The 16,708-nt window shown below is 46.8% G+C and overlaps 1 protein-coding gene across 2 annotated transcripts in view; it reads left to right on the plus strand.

Moving 5' to 3' along the window:
* Nucleotides 1-16,708, plus strand: part of LOC137365033 (zinc transporter ZIP9-like) — a 160,088-nt gene that overhangs the window by 113,896 nt on the left and 29,484 nt on the right. For both annotated transcript variants that reach the window (XM_068027896.1, XM_068027895.1), the window contains exon 4: nt 15,997-16,065. In XM_068027896.1, coding sequence (XP_067883997.1) covers nt 15,997-16,065 — 69 coding nt within the window. The remainder of the gene's footprint in view (nt 1-15,996; nt 16,066-16,708) is intronic.

Genomic DNA, 16,708 nt, shown 5'->3' on the forward strand with positions numbered 1-16,708 from the left:
GTTGGTATTTTGTGTCTGTTCTTCCTTCCCCTCCCCCAGCCTGTTTTGATGCCAGGTCATTGAGATCTGGGACTTGCTACATTTACAGTGTTCTCTTTGTACTTGCCTGCTGCTTTTGGGAGTTGGGTGGGGGTTTACGTGGAGGATTGAAAGACAACCTCTTGCTGGTGAACAGAGACTACTTTGTTCTGTCACTGGGCATCAGTTCTGATAAGCAGACTCTCTGCTCCTTCTCAAGGTGTTTCAGAGTCCTCGTCCCAAAAATAATGCCATTGAAAGTCCCAAAACAAAGGAACAATTTCAACAGCTGCTAGACTTGGCAATTCCTCCAAGCACCCAAACTGATTTGAAGTGATTGGAAAGGTTTTGCTTTCAATGACCTAAATAGAAAAGAAGGAAAAGGGGCGTTCAAGGAGTGTGTGCAGGTCAGAGGAGGCCCAGGATATGTGGAGGATAGCTGGACTCTGATATAGTGCCATTTCTAAAAGGCTGCGTTTGCTGACAACGCAACCACTAGATGGTGCAGTACTGGCACATGTGCAAATGCAGCCTCATCCACTGAAACAAGGCCGGAGCGAGTGTCTGAGGGAAGGCGGAGGCGAGGGAGCGAGTGTCTGAGGGAAGGCGGAGGCGAGGCCGGGAGCGAGTGGCTGAGGGAAGGCGGAGGCGAGGCCGGGAGCGAGTGGCTGAGGGAAGGCGGAGGCGAGGCCGGGAGCGAGTGGCTGAGGGAAGGCGGAGGCGAGGCCGGGAGCGAGTGGCTGAGGGAAGGCGGAGGCGAGGCCGGGAGCGAGTGGCTGAGGGAAGGCGGAGGCGAGGCCGGGAGCGAGTGGCTGAGGGAAGGCGGAGGCGAGGCCGGGAGCGAGTGGCTGAGGGAAGGCGGAGGCGAGGCCGAGAGCGAGTGGCTGAGGGAAGGCGGAGGTGAGGCCAGGTGTGAGTGGCTGAGGGAAGGCAGAGGCGAGGCCGGGAGCGAGTGGCGGAGGTGAGGCCGGGAGCGAGTGGCTGAGGGAAGGTGGAGGGGAGCAAGTGGCCCGGTTCCAGCATGCGACAGCGTTTTCGAACGCATGTGTGAATTAGTCCTGGTAAGCCGGGTGCTGATGTAGACTGCACATGTACAGCATCATACTGCCAGAAAGAAACCCTGCACATATGCACAGCTGGGAACGCACGAATGATGTCGGCACTTAGCTGCTTTGTCAGGAGTCACTTTGTTTCTAAATCTGGGGAGACCCATTACACAACACAGGACTAAACATGTAGGTTACACCCAGTCAGGTTTACCTGCTGCTTATATGTTGTATCACCTGGGGGCTGTGCAAGGTTTACTCCCCTGCCATTTCCCCTGTCCTCACTCTCACCTGCCTCTTCCTTCTCTACCTCTGCTCACCCTCCTACTTATCATCTCTACCTTGCCTCATTCCTGCCTCTCTCCTCTCTCTGCTTTTCCTCTTTGTCTTCCCATCAACCTCAGGGACCATGATGGTGGTCGTCCCTGTGCCGGCAACGGAAGGTCACCCAACATTCCTTTGGAGGGAAAGGGCTCACCAGCTGGCAACTCATCCATCAGGCCCCCAGCACATGCACATTCCGGGCCCTAAAAGAGTTGTTCCTCTACAGGAGGGCCCCCACATGCTTAATGACCCCTGACCCAGGAAACACTTTACTACCACCACTACATCTGAAAATGTTGCTGTATTAGCAAAGATTCTATGTAAACTTAACTGCATGGCACATGTTCATGCACTCACACTAACCAGGTAGTAAGGTGAACACTTGCATCTGCAGTTTAGGGGCTCCTCAAAGCTTCAGCACATTGACATTATGGGGTAAATCTCCTGAGGGCTTTGCCCATTCCACTATGATGACCTCAGCAGAAATTCAGTGGAATCCTTCTGCTTAAATGAGGTTTGCCACTGAAGTTGCGAAACTGGACTGGGAGAAGTCCCAAGCAGATTTCTGCTGGTGGATAACATAGGAATGGGCCCTAGGTGAGAGAGGGCTCTGTAACTATAAAGGCTTAGAGGTTCCTTCAGTACCTACTGGAGCATAGCCTGAGGCAAGGCTGGAAGTTTCCCTGAAGCCCAAGGGTAGTACCATCCTTTTCCTGTTATTTTTTCTGCACTCATGCTGACTTAATCTCCTGCAATCTAGCACACCAACATAATTTTTTTAAAATTCATTCATGGGATGTGGGCGTCGCTGGCTAGGCCAGCATTTATTGACCATCCCTAATTGGTGAGCTGCCTTCTTGAACCACCGCAGTCCATATGGGGTAGGTACACCCACAGTGCTGTTAAGAAGGGAGTTCCAGGATTTTGACCCAGCGACAGTGAAGGAACAGCGACATAGTTCCAAGTCAGGATGGTGTGTGACTTGGAGGGGAACTTGCAGGTGGTGGTGTTCCCATGCATTTGCTGTCCTTGTCCTTCGAGGAGGTAGAGGTCGCGGGTTTGGAAAGTGCTGTCTAAGGAGCCTTGGTGTGTAGCTGCAGTGCACTTTATAGATGGCACACACTGCTGCCACTGTGCATTGGTGGTGGAGCAAGTGAATGTTTATGGATGAAGTGCCAATCAAGCGGGCTGCTTTGTCCTGGATGATGTCGAACTTCTTGAGTGTTGTTGGAGCTGCACCCATCTGGGCAAGTGGAGAGTATTCCATCACACTCCTGATTTGTGCCTTGTAGATGGTGGACAGGCTTTGAGGAGTCAGGAGGTGAGTTGCTCGCCGCAGGATTCCAAGCCTCTGACCTGCTCTTGTAGCCACGGTATTTATATGGCTACTCCAGTTCAGTTTCTAGTCAATGGAAGCCCCGAGGATGTTGATAGGATTCACCAATCGTAATGCCATTGAATGTCAAGGGGAGATGGTTAGATTCTCCCTTGTTGGAGATTGTCATTGCCTGGCTCTTGTGTGACGCGAATGTTACTTGCCATTTATCAGCCCAAGCCTGGATATTGTCCAAGTCTTGCTGCATTTCTACACGGACTGCTTCAGTATCTGAGGAGTCGTGAATGATGCTGAACATTGTGCAATCATCAGTGAACATTCCCACTTCTGACCTTATGATTGAAGGAAGGTCATTGATGAAGCAGCTGAAGATGGTTGGGCCTAGGACACTACCCTGAGGAACTCCTGCAGTGATATCCTGGAGCTGAGATGATTGACCTCCAACAACCACAACCATCTTCCTTTGCGCTAGGTATGACTCCAACCAGCAGAGAGTTTCCCCCCTGATTCCTGTTGACCTCAGTTTTGCTAGGGCTCCTTGATGCCATACTCCGTCAAATGCTGCCTTGATGTCAAGGACAGTCACTCTCATCTCACCTCTGGAGTTCAGCTCTTTTGTCCATGTTTGGACCAAGGCTGTAATGAGGTCAGGAGCTGAGTGGCCCTGGCAGAACCCAAATTGCGCATCAGTGAGTAGGTTATGGCTGAGCAAGTGTCGCTTGATGGCACTGTTGATGAACCCTTCCATCATTTTACTGATGGTTGAGAGTAGGCTGATGGGGTGGTAATTGGCCGGGTTGGACTTGTCCTGCTTTTTGTGTACAGGACATACCTGGGCAATTTTCCACATTGCAGGTTAGATGCCAGTGTTGTAGCTGTACTAGAACAGTTTGGCTAGGGGCGTGGCAAGTTCTGGAGCACAGGTCTTCAGTACTATTGCCGGAATATTGTCAGGGCTCATAGCTTTTGCAGTAAAAACAAGAAATGCTGGAAATACTCAGCAGGTCTGGCTCCATCTGTGGATAGAGAAGCAAAGTTAATGTTTCAGATCAGTGCCCCTTCTTCAGAACTGGCAAATATTAGAAATGTGCAAAGTTTTAAACAAGTAAAGTGGGGCTGGGGAAAGAGATAACAAAGGAGAAGGTGCAGATAGGACCAGGTCACAGAGAATAACCGACCAGAAGGTCATGGAGCAAAGGCAAACAATATGTTAATGGTGTGTTGAAAGACAAAGCATGAGTACAGATAGGGTGTTAACGGACTGAAAACTGAATAGCCGCAAGTACAAACTTGAATAAAAACAGTGGTTAGGCAAACTGAATAAACTAAGATAAAGTAAAATAAACGCAAAAACTATATAAAAAAGAAAAAATAACTAAAAATAAATGGGGGCCCATCATGCTCTGAAATTATTGAACTCAGTGTTCAGTCCGGCAGACTCCAGTGTGCCCAATCGGTAAATGAGATGCTGTTCCTCGAGCTTGCGTTGATGTTCACTGGAACACTGCAGCAATCTCAGGACAGAGATGTGAGCATGAGAGCAGGGGGGGATGTTGAAATGGCAAGAAACCGGAAGCTCGGGGTCATGCTTTCGGACTGAGTGGAGGTGTTCTGCAAAGCTGTGACCCAGTCTTTTTTCTTTTTTATATATTTTTAGATTTTTTTGTGTTTTATTTTATTTTATCGTTGTTCAGTTTGCATTCTGGCAAATGCTTCAGCCTTATCTTTCGCACTGATGTGCTGGACTCCCCTATCATTGAGGATGGGGATATTTATGGAGCCACCTCCTCCAGTTAGTTGTTTAATTGTCCACCACCATTCACGGCTGGATGTGGCTGGACTACAGAGATTAGATCTGATTCGTTGGTTCTGGGATCGCTTAGCTCTGTCTATCGCATGCTGCTTACGCAGTTTGACACACAAGTAGTCCTGTGTTGTAGCTTCACCAGGTTGACATCTCATTTTGTGGTCTGCCTCGTGCTGCTCCTGGCATGCCCTCCTGCACTCTTCATTGAATCAGAGTTGGTCTCCTGCCTTGATGGTAATGGTAGAGTGGGGGATATGCCGGGCCATGAGTATACAGATTATGGGTGAGTGCAATTCTGCTGCTGCTGATGGTCCACAGCGCCTCGTGGATGCCCAGTTTTGCATTGCTAGATCTGTTTGAAATCTATCCCATTTAGCACGGTGGTAGTGCCACACAACATGATGAAGGATATCCTCAATGTGAAAGCAGGACTTCGTCTCCACAAGGACTGTGTGATGGTCACTCCCAACCAACTTGGTTGAGGGAAGGGCATGATTGGCAACTAAATATCCCAGGATATCGATGCTTCCGGCGGGATAGAGAGGGAGGTAAAAGGGGTGGAGGAGTTGCAGTACTGGTCAAAGAGGATATCACAGCTGTGCTGAAGGAGGGCACTATGGAGGACTCGAGCAGTGAGGCAATATGGGCAGAACTCAGAAACAGGAAGGGTGCGGTAACAATGTTGGGGCTGTACTACAGGCCTCCCAACAGCGAGCGTGAGATAGAGGTACAAATATGTAAACAGATTATGGAAAGATGTAGGAGCAACAGGGTGGTGGTGATAGGAGATTTTAATTTTCCCAACATTGACTGGGATTCACTTAGTGTTAGAGGTCTAGATGGAGCAGAATTTGTAAGGAGCATCCAGGAGGGTTTTCTAGAGCAGTATGTAAATAGTCCAACTCGGGAAGGGGCCATACTGGACCTGGTGTTGGGGAATGAGCCCGGCCAGGTGGTTGAAGTTTCAGTAGGGGACTACTTTGGGAATAGTGATCACAATTCCGTAAGTTTTAGAATACTCATGGACAAAGACGAGAGTGGTCCCAAAGGAAGAGTGCTAAATTGGGGGAAGGCCAACTATACCAAAATTCGGCAGGAGCTGGGGAATGTAGATTGGGAGCAGCTGTTTGAAGGTAAATCCACATTTGATATGTGGGAGGCTTTTAAAGAGAGGTTGATTGGCGTGCAGGAGAGACATGTTCCTGTGAAAATGAGGGATAGAAATGGCAAGATTAGGGAACCATGGATGACAGGTGAAATTGTGAGACTAGCTAAGAGGAAAAAGGAAGCATACATAAGGTCTAGGAGGCGGAAGAAAGACGAAGCTTTGAAAGAATATCTGGAATGTAGGACCAATCTGAAACGAGGAATTAAGAGGGCTAAAAGGGGTCATGAAATATCTTTAGCAAACAGGGTTAAGGAAAATCCCAAAGCCTTTTATTCATATATAAGGGTAACTAGAGAAAGGATTGGCCCACTCAAGGACAAAGGAGGAAAGTTATGCGTGGAGTCAGAGAAAATGGGTGAGATTCTAAACGAGTACTTTGCATCGGTATTCACCGAGGAAAGGGACATGACGGATGTTGAGGTTAGGGACAGATGTTTGATTACTCTAGGTCAAGTCGGCATAAGGAGGGAGGAAGTGTTGTGTATTCTAAAAGGCATTAAGGTGGACAAGTCCCCAGGTCCGGATGGGATCTATCCCAGGTTACGGAAGCGAGAGAGGAAATAGCTGGGGCCTTAACAGATAGGATTTATTCCCATTTGGAAGAAAATGGGCTTATCAGTGATAGGCAACATGGTTTTGTGCAGGGAAGGTCATGTCTTACCAACTTAATAGAATTCTTTGAGGAAGTGACAAAGTTGATTGATGAGGGAAGGGCTGTAGATGTCATATACATGGACTTCAGTAAGGCGTTTGATAAGGTTCCCCATGGTAGGCTGATGGAGAAAGTGAAGTCGCATGGGATCCAGGATGTACTAGCTAGATGGATAAAGAACTGGCTGGGCAACAGGAGACAGAGAGTAGCAGTGGAAGGGAGTTTCTCAAAATGGAGACGTGTGACCAGTGGTGTTCCACAGGGATCCGTGCTGGGACCACTGTTGTTTGTGATATACATAAATGATTTGGAGGAAAGTATAGGTGGTCTGATTAGCAAGTTTGCAGACGACACTAAGATTGGTGGAGTAGCAGATAGTGAAGGGGACTGTCAGAGAATACAGCAGAATATAAATAGATTGGAGAGTTGGGCAGAGAAATGGCAGATGGAGTTCAATCAGGGCAAATGCGAGGTGATGCATTTTGGAAGATCCAATTCAAGAGTGAACTATACAGTAAATGGAAAAGTCCTGGGGAAAATTGATGTACAGAGAGATTTGGGTGTTCAGGTCCATTGTTCCCTGAAGGTGGCAACGCAGGTCAATAGAGTGGTCAAGAAGGCATACGGCATGCTTTCCTTCATTGGACGGGGTATTGAGTACAAGGGTTGGCAGGTCATGTTACAGTTGTATAAGACTTTGGTTCGGCCACATTTGGAATATTGTGTGCAGTTCTGGTCGCCACATTACCAAAAGGATGTAGATGCTTTGGAGAGGGTGCAGAGGAGGTTCACCAGGATGTTGCCTGGTATGGAGGGCGCTAGCTATGAAGAGAGGTTGAGCAGATTAGGATTATTTTCATTAGAAAGACGGAGGTTGAGGGGGGACCTGATTGAGGTGTACAAAATCATGAGAGGTATCGACAGGGTGGATAGCAAGAAGCTTTTTCCCAGAGTGGGGGATTCAATTACGAGGGTTCACGAGTTCAAAGTGAGAGGGGAAAAGTTTCGGGGGAATATGCGTGGAAGTTTCTTTACGCAGAGGGTGGTGGGTGCCTGGAACGCGTTGCCAGCGGAGGTGGTAGACGCGGGCACGATAGCGTCTTTTAAGATGTATCTAGACAGATACATGAATGGGCAGGAAGCAAAGAGATACAGACTTTTAGAAAATAGGCGACATGTTTAGATAGAGGATCTGGATCGGCGCAGGCTTGGAAGGCCGAAGGGCCTGTTCCTGTGCTGTAATTTTCTTTGTTCTTTGTTCTTCTTTAATACTGTCATGGACAGATGCATCTGTGGCAGGCAGATTGGTGAGGACGAGGTCAAGTAAGTTTTTCCCTCTTGGTTCCCTCACCACTTGCCACAGACCCAGTCTAGCAGCTATGTGCTTTAGGACTCAGACAGCTTGGTCAGTAGTGGTGCTACCGAGCCACTCTTGGTGATGGACATTGTAGTCCCCCACCCAGAGTACATTCTGCGCCCTTGCCACCCTCAGTGTTTCCTCCAAGTGCTGTTCAACATGGAGGAGTACTGATTCATCAGCTGAGGGGGGTCGGTAGGTGGTAATCAGTAGGAGGTTACCTTGTCCATGTTTGACCTGATGCCATGAGACTTCATGAGGTCCGGAGTCGATGTTGAGCACTCACAGGGCAACTCCCTCCTGACTGTATACCTCTGCTGGGTCTGTCCTGCCAGTGGGACAGGACATACCCAGGGATTGTGATATCGGTGTCTGGGACATTGTAAGATATAATTCCGTGAGTATGACTATGTCAGGCTGTTGCTTGACTAGTCTGTGGGACAGCTCTCCCAACTTTGGTACAAGCCCCCAGATGTTAGTAAGGAGGACTTTGCAGGGTCGACAGGGCTGGGTTTGCCCTTGTCATTTCTAATGCCTAGGTCGATGCCGGGTAGCCTGTCTGGTTTCATTCTGCTTTATTGACTTTGTAGCGGTTAAATATAACCGAGTGGCTTGCTAGGCCATTTCAGAGGGCATTTAAGAGTTAACCACATTGTTGTGGGTCTGGAGTCACATGTAGGCCAGACCAGGTAAGGACAGCAGATTTCCTTCCCTAAAGGACATTAGTGAACCAGATGGGTTTTTCCAACAATCGACAATGGTTTCATGGCCATCATTAGACTAGCTTTTAATTCCAGATTTATTAATTGAATTCAATTCTGAATGTGGTGGGATTTGAACCCATGTTCCCAGAGAAATTCCCTGGGTCTCTGGGTAACTAGTCTAGTGACAATACCACTACGCCACCACCTCCCCTATTGCATGCTGTAGTGGTTAAGCATTGCTTCTAGGGCCATTCTGCAGCCAGTGTACAAACATTTGTTCATCATCTGTTTCTGTTGGTGAGTCCCAAAATCCAGGCCAACCTACCTCAGATGGTCAACAGTCCAGCCCCTCACAACACCCCACGCCAAGCACTCAACGTGTAGCAAGCACCAGCATAGATATATCTGGGGATTTAGATGAAAAAACTTACCTTTATATATGCATATCACGGTCTCAGGTTGTCCCAAAGCAATTTACAGCCTTTTAAGGTGTAGTCATTGTTGTAATGTAGGAAACATTGCAGCCAGTTTACAGATAGCATTTTTTAAAATTCGTTCTTGGGATGTGGGCATTATTGGCAAGGGGCAGCTTTTATTGCCCATCCCTAATTGACCTTGAGAAAGTGGTGGTGAGCTGCCTTCATGAACCGCTGCAGTCCATGTGGTGTAAATACACCCACAGTGTTGTTAGGGAGGGAGTTCCATATTTTTGAATCAGCGACAGTATAGGAAGGGTGATATATTTCCAAGTCAGGATGGTGTGTGGCTTGGAGGGGAACTTGCAGGTGGTGGTGTTCCCATATGTCTGCTGCCCTTGTCCTCCAAGGTGGTAGAGGCCATGGGTTTGGAAGGTGCTGTCGAAGGAGGCTTGGTGAATTGCTGCAGTGCATCTTGTAGATGGTACACACTGCTGCCACTGTGCGTCAGTGTGAGACGGAATGAATGTTTGCGGTGGTGGATGGGGTGTCAATCAACCGGGCTTCTTTGTCCTGGATGGTATCAAGCCTCTTGAGTGTTGTTGGAGCTGCACCCATCCAGGCAAGTGGAGAGTGTTCCATCACACTCCTGACTTGTGCCTTGTAGTTGGTGGACAGGCTTTGGGGAGTCAGGAGGTGAGTTACTCCCCACAGGATTCCCAGTCTCTGAGCTGCTCTTGTATTTATATGGCTGGTCCTGTTAAGTTTCTGGTCAATGATAACCCCCAGGATGTTAATAGTGGGGGATTCAGCGATAGTAATGCCATTGGATGTCAAAGGGAGATGTCTAGACTCTATCTTGTTGGAGATGGTCATTGCCTGGCACTTTTGTGGCATGAATATTACTTGGCACCAATCAGCCCAAGCCTGAATGTTGTCCAGGTCTTGCTGCATGCAAGCACAAACTGCTTCATTATCTGAGGAATTATGAATGGGACTGAACACTGCAATCATCAGTGAACACCCCCACTTCTGAACTTATGGTGAAGCAGCTGAAGATGGTTGGGCCTAGGACACTGGCCTAAGGAATTCCTGCAGCAATGACCTGGGGCTGAGATGATTGGCCTCCAAAAACCATAATCATCTTCCTTTGTGCTAGGTATGACTCCAACCAGTGGAGAGTTTCCCCCGGATGCCCATTGACTTCAGTTTTGCTTGGGCTCCTTGATGTCACACATGGTGAAATGATGCCTTGATGTTAAGGGCAGTCACTTTCACCTCACCTTGGGAATTCAGCTCTTTAGCCCATGTAATAAGGTCTGGAGTGGAGTGGTCCTGGCTGAACCCAAACTGAGCATCGGTGAGCAAGTTATTGATGATGACACCTCCCATCACTTTGCTGATGATTTCGAGTAGGCTGATGGGATTGTAATTGGCCGGGTTGGATTTGTCCTCCTTTTTGTGGACAGGACATACCTGGGCAATTTTCCACATGGTCGGGTAGATGCCAGTGTTGTAGCTGTACTGGAACAGCTTGGCTAGGGGCGTGGCTAGTTCTAGAGCACAAGTCTTCAGCACTGCAGCTGGGATGTTGTCAGAGCCCATAGCCTTTGCTGTATCCAGTACAATGTGCTAATGACCAGATCATCCATTTTTTTGTGCAGTTAACTGAGGGATAAATGTTGGCCAGGACATCAGGGGGAGCTCCCCTACTCTTCTTTGAAATAGTGCCATGGGATCTTTAGCAGCAACCTGAAAGAGGAGATAGGGTCTCAGTTTAACATGCAAATGACGGCACCTCTGACAGAGCAGAACTCTCTGTGATTGTCAGTCTAAATTTTGGGCTCAAGTCTCTGGAGTGCGAATTGAACCCATGGCCTCCTGACTCAAAGGTGACCGTGTTACCAACTGAGCCATGGCTGACTCTTCTATAGTTTGAAGACGTCATACTATGTGAATCACAAACATAAGTGAACTGGTGCAGATGGCGACAGAGAGGGAGCCAATGTTAGCTGGCCAGAGATCCAGCTAACATCCTTCCTCAGCTACTTTTATTTAAAGGAGGATGTTAAAGGACTGTCAGCAATGCTGATGGTAAGCAACTGTGCCAGCTATCCTGCCAGGGAGGTCAGCAACTGTGGAGGAGTCCACTGACCACTGCTACACAGTTGTGTACGGTGCTTATTCAAGATGTAGTCCAGCATGACGTGCATGACAACTTCCCAGAGTCCTGCATTGGTGATGAAAAAAATCATATTTGAAGCAGTGGGGATCCTGGACCCTCTGACCTTCTAGAAGGAGTTATTCATAGGCCATAGCTTTGTTCCCTGGACACAACCAGGCAACACCCAACAGAGTCAGAGTCAGTCAGAGACTCCCCTCAGCCGTACAGCTGCCCCAAACCAATTTGGAAAAAAGTCAGGACCGGCAGGAGTCATTGCAGTAGGTATGGCGTAAGCAATTGCAAAGCAGTCCAGTGATCCAGCACAAAGCAACTGAGAGCTGCTATAATCTGGAGAGGCTCCCACTGACACCCAGCAGCCGGACACACACCTCACTTATTCTGTCACTGGCTGAACACTGAGAGGGTCATTTTAATTTTCGGCGATGGTATAAATGTTGACTGACCATTAGATACCTTGGCTAATTTGCCATTCCATTGACTTTAATAGATTGGGTGGGGTGTTTACTGGCAGCTAATTCGATAGTCATTTTACACCCAAAAGTTCAAATTACCCCATTGGGCAAAAGAACACATAGAGATTCCGAAGAAGGGTCACTGACCCGAAACGTTAACTCTGCTTCTCTTTCCACAGGTGCTGCCAGACCTGCTGAGTATTTCCAGCATTTCTTGTTCTTATTTCAGATTTCCAGCATCCGCAGTATTTTGCTTTTATTATACATAGAGATTACGCTGGGCTAAAAATACCATCCATATTCACTGGAGTAAATAAAGTGCAGGAGTGAAAATAAAAAAGGAAAGAGAGGGCATGAAGAAGTATTGACAAGTAGAATCAAGGAAAACCCAAAAATGTTTTATAAACACAGAGAGCAAGAGGATAACTAAAGAAAGAGCAAGGACAATTGAAGACCAAAATAAAACGTGTATGGAGGCGGAAGACTGGGCATGGTTCTTAATGAATACCTTGCCTATCTTCAAAAAAGAGGGGTATTAAGGAGGAGGAGTGTGAAATATTGGATGGAATAAACATAGTGAGAGAGGAAATATTAAGGGGTTTAGAATTTTTGAAAGTGGATAAATTGCCAAATGTATCCCAGGCTGCTAAGAGAAGCAAGGGAGGAAAGGCGGCGCAGTGGTTAGCACCGCAGCCTCACAGCTCCAGCGACCCGGGTTCAATTCTGGGTACTGCCTGTGTGGAGTTTGCAAGTTCTCCCTGTGTCTGCGTGGGTTTCCTCCGGGTGCTCTGGTTTCCTCCCACATGCCAAAAGACTTGCAGGTTGATAGGTAAATTGGCCATTATAAATTGCCCCTAGTATAGGTAGGTGGTAGGGAAATATAGGGACAGGTGGGGATGTGGTAGGAATATGGAATTAGTGTAGGATTAGTTTAAATGGGTGGTTGATGGTCGGCACCGACTTGGTGGGCCGAAGGGCCTGTTTCAGTGCTGTATCTCTAAATAAAATAAATAAAAAAATAGTGGAGTCTCTGACCAATATTTTCCAATTCTGTTTACAGGCAAGGTGCTGGAGGTCTGGAGGACTGCTAACATTGTACCATTGTTTAAAAAGGAAGGGATAGACCAAGTAATGACAGGCCAGCCAGCCTAATCCTGGTTGTGAGCAAATTGCTGGAAAAAAGTTCTGAGGGACATGATAAATTGTCATTTAGAAAGTCACGGATTAATCAAGGACAGTCAGCATGGATTTGTTAATGAAAGTTCGTGTCTGACTAACCTGACTGAATTTTTTGAGGAGATAAAAAGGAGGGTTGATGAGGGTATATAATCTGCATGGATTTTAGCGAATCTTTTCACAAAGTCTGACATGGCAGACTGGTCAGAAAAGTAAAAGCCCATGAGATCCAGGTGCAAGCGGCAAGTTGTGTCCAAAATTGGTTCAGTGATAGGAAGGAAAGGGTAATGGTGGACGGGTGCTTTTGTGACAGGAAGGCTGCTTCCAGTGGGGTTCTGCAGGACTCAGTACTGGGTCCCTTGTTTTTCATGCCTTATATCAATGATTTAGACTTAAATTTAGGGGGCATAATTAAGAAGTTTGCAGATGATACAAAAATTGGTGGTGTGGTTGATAGTGAGGAAGAAAGCTGTAGACTGCAAGAAGATACCAATGGACTGGCAGAAAACTAGCAAATGGAATTCAATCTGGAGAAGTATGAAATGTTTTCACCCAGAGGGTGGTGGGGATCTGGAACTTACTGCCTGAAAGAGGCAGAAACCCTTATTGATTAATAAAGTACTTGAATATTTACTGAAAGTGCTGTAATCTACAGGGTTATGGACCAGAAGCTGGAAAGTGGGATTAGGTTGGATAGCTCTTTTTTTGGCCAGCATAGACATGATGGGCCAAATGATTTCCTTCTGTGCCATAAATTTTCTGTGTTTCTATGTTGGCCACTTTTAGGGAACTAACTTTAATTGCTTTTTATCCACAGTTGCATTCTGATGGTGTAGAATGAGACATTAAACAGGTCAAAGAACGGGCCTCCATGACAGTTGAGTTAGTAGAGGCCAATGATGCTGAAGATGTAATGGGCTCTTCATTATACCCATGTGCAGAGGACTGTCAGTTGTATGAGTCATGTTTGCAAAGCTGTTTCAGCAGGGAGATCTGGCTTCTCGGTAGGGACTTAGTGCTTGGCAGTGAGTGGTCCTTCAGCTCCACCTCCTCTTCCCTCAGGCTCCTATTCCTCCTCCCTCAGCCTCCTATTCCCCCTCCCTCAGTCTCCTCCTCCTTCTCCATTATTAGGCCTCTCTGGACAGCAAGATTGTGGAACATGTAACTGACACTGCTTCAAGATACCAACTGTGTCTTTGATTGTGATGGCTCTCTGGGCCTCTTTGTATTTCCAGTTAGCTGCTATTTGTGCTGTCTTGATGGTGTTGTAACTCAGGGCTGAAGAGGATAGCCAAAGTGTCTTTTATAATGAAGGCACCATATCTGCTTTCTGGGCAGCAGGCATGGATCCTATGCTGCAGGTCACTGACTGGACAGCAATGACGTGGTCATGAAACATGAATGTAGGAGCCTAGATGGCCACAGGGGAGCTTTCAGTAATTAGAATTAGAATTAGAATATTACAGCGCAGTACAGGCCCTTCGGCCCTCGATGTTGCGCCGATCATCTGACCTACACTATTCCATTTACATCCATATGTCTATCCAATGACCACTTAAATGCCCTTAAAGTTGGCGAGTCTACAACTGTTGCAGGCAGGGCGTTCCACGCCCCTACTACTCTCTGCGTAAAGAAACTACCTCTGACATCTGTCCTATATCTTTCACCCCTCAACTTAAAGCTATGTCCCCTCGTGTTTGCCATCCTCATCCGAGGAAAAAGACGCTCACTATCCACCCTATCTAACCCTCTGATTATCTTGTATGTCTCTATTAAGTCACCTCTCCTCCTCCTTCTCTCTAACGAAAACAACCCCAAGTCCCTCAGCCTTTCCTTGTAAGACCTTCCTTCCATACCAGGCAACATCCTAGTAAATCTCCTCTGCACCCTTTCCAAAGCTTCCACATCCTTCCTATAATGCGGTGACCAGAACTGCACGCAATACTCAAGGTGCGGCCTCACCAGAGTTTTGTACAGCTGCATCATGACCTCGTGGCTCCGAAACTCGATCCCCCTACTAATAAGGGCTAACACACCATATGCCTCCTTAACAGCCCTATTAACCTGGGTAGCAACTTTCAGGGATTTATGTACCTGGATACCAAGATCTCTCTGCTCATCTACACTACCAAGAATCTTCCCATTAGCCCAGTACTCTGCATTGCTGTTACTCCTTCCAAAGTGAATCACCTCACACGGATGTGTTTCTGGAGAAACTATAGGATTGGAAGTCCTATTAAAGTTCTTGACCATTGTGATTAAATACAGGCTCTTGTGGTTACTAGATTCACCAAGGGGAATTAATGACACGGATTTTGGGAAATCTTATGTGTAAAAATTGCAGTTCTAATTTCCCAGGGGTAAAACAAAGATGTGGACTCTTCCTACTCATGTTTGGTTCAAGAGTTATAATAGGCAGTGCATTTCATCACTGGACTGTTGTGTTTGTACATTAGGGTGGGATCATAGTCCATTTATAAAGGACATTGTCTTTGTCAGAGTGACTCTCAGTATCTGCTGTTGTCTGGCAAAGGGAGGAGAATCAGTCGAATTGTGGCTTGTTTCCCCTGTACCAAACGATACTATCATTCTCCCCCTGCTGCAGGTCATGGCCTACCTGACTGCCCCATTTTATGAGCACTGGATATTCACCATGTACCTGGGCCACGTCAAGACAAGGGAACAATATTGGGAGGGAAGGCTATCCCAGTATAGAATCATGCAATCTTACAGCACAGAGGAGACCATTCAACCCACTGTGCTTGTCCTGGGTCTTGGAAAGAGCTATATAATTAGTCTCACTGCCCCCATTCTTTTCTCATCGCCTTGCAAATTTTCTCCCTTCAAGTATTTGTCCAATTCCCTTTGGAAACTTATTTCTGAAACTGTTTCCACCACCCTTTCAGGCAGTCCATTCCAGATTCTAACCACTCGCTGTGTAAAGAGTTCTTTCTCAAGAAAGTGTAAAAAGAATTATCCTCATCTTCCCTCTGGTTCTTTTCCAATTATCTTGAATCTGTATCCTCTGGTTATCAATACTCCAACCAGTGGAAAGTTTCTCCCTATTTACTGTATCAATACCCTGCATAATTTTGAACAATAAATCTCCCCTTAAACTTCCCTGCTGTGAGGAGAAAATTCCAACTTCTGGAGAAACTATAGGATTGGAAGTCCTATTAAAGTTCTTGACCATTGTGATTAAATACAGGCTCTTGTGGTTACTAGATTCACCAAGGGGAATTAATAGTGTTTGCTCAATATTTGTATTCCTATTTACAATTCTGAAAATGGTTTATTACATAGTGAGATATACATTTATTTTTTATTAAAATAAAGTTTTATGTTTCCATCACAGAACCAAGGACATGCCCAGGTGCTGGATCCAGCCTCACTGCAACACTTGGCCTGGTTATTCATGCTGCAGGTACTGAACCACATTTCTCCAACTCAACGAACCTATGGGTTTGGACAGCAGCCCGGTGAGGTTGGCTTAAATCAAAACATGTTTGGGATGGTGAAGTAATATCTGTCTTGTTTGGAGGTGAGGGGTTAGGCACTGTGTTATGTAGTGTAGTGAGGTGAGTGCTGGACAGTGTTGTGAGGGGGAGGGTGCTATTTGCAAGGCTTGCAGTGGGCAGGGGTTCAGACACTGGTTGGCGGGGAAGGAAATGTTGACTTTCAATGGTGGCCTTGCGGGATAGAGGTTTGCAGATCTTTAAACACTGGTAGTGTACACCCTCACAGGGTCCTCCATTGATTTTGCATTTTTAGCTAATTGTGCGGTATTTCAGATTTCCAGTATTCGCTTTTATTATTATGGTAAAAATCCAGCTGAGTCCAATCCCACTCTGTGTGGCTGACTCTTTATCCTCTCCGAAGTGACCTAGCCCTCTCCAATTTGTACAATCACTCAAAGGCCCACCACCAACTTCTCATGGCAACTGGGGTTGTACAATAAATGCAGCCACGTCCTGTGATCATTAAGAATAGGTCATTCAGCCCGTTGAGCCTGTTCCACCATTCAATTTGATCAGAGTTGATCTGTACCTCTAACAGAATTCTATCTG

This window comes from Heterodontus francisci, chromosome 3 (assembly GCF_036365525.1).
Source record: "Heterodontus francisci isolate sHetFra1 chromosome 3, sHetFra1.hap1, whole genome shotgun sequence".
NCBI lineage: Eukaryota > Metazoa > Chordata > Chondrichthyes > Heterodontiformes > Heterodontidae > Heterodontus > Heterodontus francisci.